General features: G+C 39.0%; 1 protein-coding gene across 2 annotated transcripts in view; it reads left to right on the forward strand.

The window, feature by feature from the left end:
- cblb (Cbl proto-oncogene B, E3 ubiquitin protein ligase) overlaps nucleotides 1-2,001 on the forward strand; it is a 140,108-nt gene that overhangs the window by 84,586 nt on the left and 53,521 nt on the right. For both annotated transcript variants that reach the window (XM_032533569.1, XM_032533571.1), the window contains exon 4: nucleotides 739-885. In XM_032533569.1, the coding sequence (XP_032389460.1) occupies nucleotides 739-885 (147 nt within the window). The remainder of the gene's footprint in view (nucleotides 1-738; nucleotides 886-2,001) is intronic.

Genomic DNA, 2,001 nt, shown 5'->3' on the forward strand with positions numbered 1-2,001 from the left:
TGCAGTTTGTTTGCATTTATAGCGCTTCCTAGTGTCCAATTTGCTGAGAGATTTGTAATGATTTGACAATGAATATGTGATTTATGGTAAAATGTGTGTAATGCCGCTCACGTATCTTGTGCTTCTAGCGCTTGTGGCGTATGTATATAAAACTATCTGCGTATATCTGAGGCACTTATCTGAACATATTCTGTGAGTTTTGTGATAATTGGCTTTACGGCTGCTGATTTGTGTTTATTTATGTCCAAAGTGACGCCCCTTTCGAACTTCATTGGACGCGGTTTGAACCCTAACTAAAACAGACAAACATAGCAGGGTTTCTTTGTATCTTGGACATGTACATAAGAAATGTCTTTCTATGTCAAAGTTCTGGTGGCAGTTTGTACGGACATATTCCTCTCTTGGTCTCCACAATTTTAAATGACAATCTCTTTCAGTTTCCAGTTCATGGTCACTGACCACGTAATTAGTTATTTTTTAGTTTCTTTTTGTCATCTGAACACTGTTGATTGCTCAGGAGAGCTTTGTTTATAAGGGAATTTTTATCAGCTTGATTTAAATCCTGCCAACATATAATTTACCTTTTTATTTGGAGTTGAATTTTAAGAGGGGGTGATTTCAAATTCTAAAAGTCAAAACATTTGAAAATAAGTCCACAGTTTTGAAGGCCAAATAATTTCCAAATGGTGTCTGTTGAACTGATAACTGTTTCCTTTCTCTTCTGCCTCTTTTCTGCAGGAGGAACCTGACCAAGCTGTCTCTAATCTTCAGCCACATGCTGGCTGAAATCAAAGCCATATTTCCAGGAGGACAATTCCAGGGGGATAGTTTCAGGATCACCAAAGCTGATGCAGCTGACTTCTGGAGGAATTTCTTTGGAGAAAAGTAAGCTTCACTTCATCTGTAGTCATTGGCAAAGGAAATCTTTACCAGGTAAAGTTGTATGTGATGACCTCAGAGCTCAGAGTTCAGCAGTCTTGTGGCCTTGGGGATGTCCCTGAGCCTGGTGGTGTGCAAGGATATAATAGTTTTGAACATTTTTTTTTAAAGTTTAGTCCAGTTTGAGTTAGTTTTCAGAGTGTGTTTGTTGGATTTGGTTTAGTTTCAGTTTTTCAGGTTTAATTTTAGTTCTTGTATATTTAGCGCCTTATTGAAATTCTTCCTTCTTTCTTTCTTTTCTCGGTAAATGAATCGGCTTTTCGAAACTTGGTACACATATGTAACATGTCAAGACATAAAAGACACTCCTTGGAGCCATACCCTAAACCCAACAGGAAGTCCGCCATTTGGAATTGGAAGTTTGAAATTAGTGCAATTTTGGCCATTTCCACGTGTCATACTTTAACAAACTCCTCCTAGAGATTTCATCCGATCAAGTTAAAAAATGTTCTGTGCCATCTTAAGGCTTTAAAGATTAAAAGTTATTAAAAGAAAAACTTTTTGAGTCACCAATGAAAGCCTTCCTGTAGTGTTCTGTGTCCTACGGTTGTCTCCGTTATACTGCCTGGCTCTGTACCCATACATCCATGCCCTATACTGGGCTTCTGTTTCGGGGAAGGGGGGCCTGGCAGTCTCCTTTACCTTGTTAAGGTAAGCTAGGTTAGCCACCTTGTGCGCGCTTTTCAAATTTACTTTTAAATTCATGGGATTTTTCCCTTTCATTAATTGTCCATATACTTTACCAGTTCTTTGTAGCTGGCCTACAGATACGCTATGCTACGCTAACGGCGGGGGAAGGTACCTCATAATGGCAAAGATAAGATGTCAAACTAGGGTTTATTCTTGTATTAACATATATTCTTTTCTTACGTAGCCTATGTTTTTAGTGGACATGGTCGGTTGTGGCTATCCACATATCGTTGTTCACTGGGTGTGCCAATGCAACTTTCAAATGGATGCCTGGATGCATCCAGGCTCTGGGAAATGCAGTCATTAATTATCTATCATACAAGTGTATATGATCAGTAGTAACCTAGGGCTGCACGATTATGGCCAAAATGA

This window comes from Etheostoma spectabile, chromosome 13 (assembly GCF_008692095.1).
Source record: "Etheostoma spectabile isolate EspeVRDwgs_2016 chromosome 13, UIUC_Espe_1.0, whole genome shotgun sequence".
NCBI lineage: Eukaryota > Metazoa > Chordata > Actinopteri > Perciformes > Percidae > Etheostoma > Etheostoma spectabile.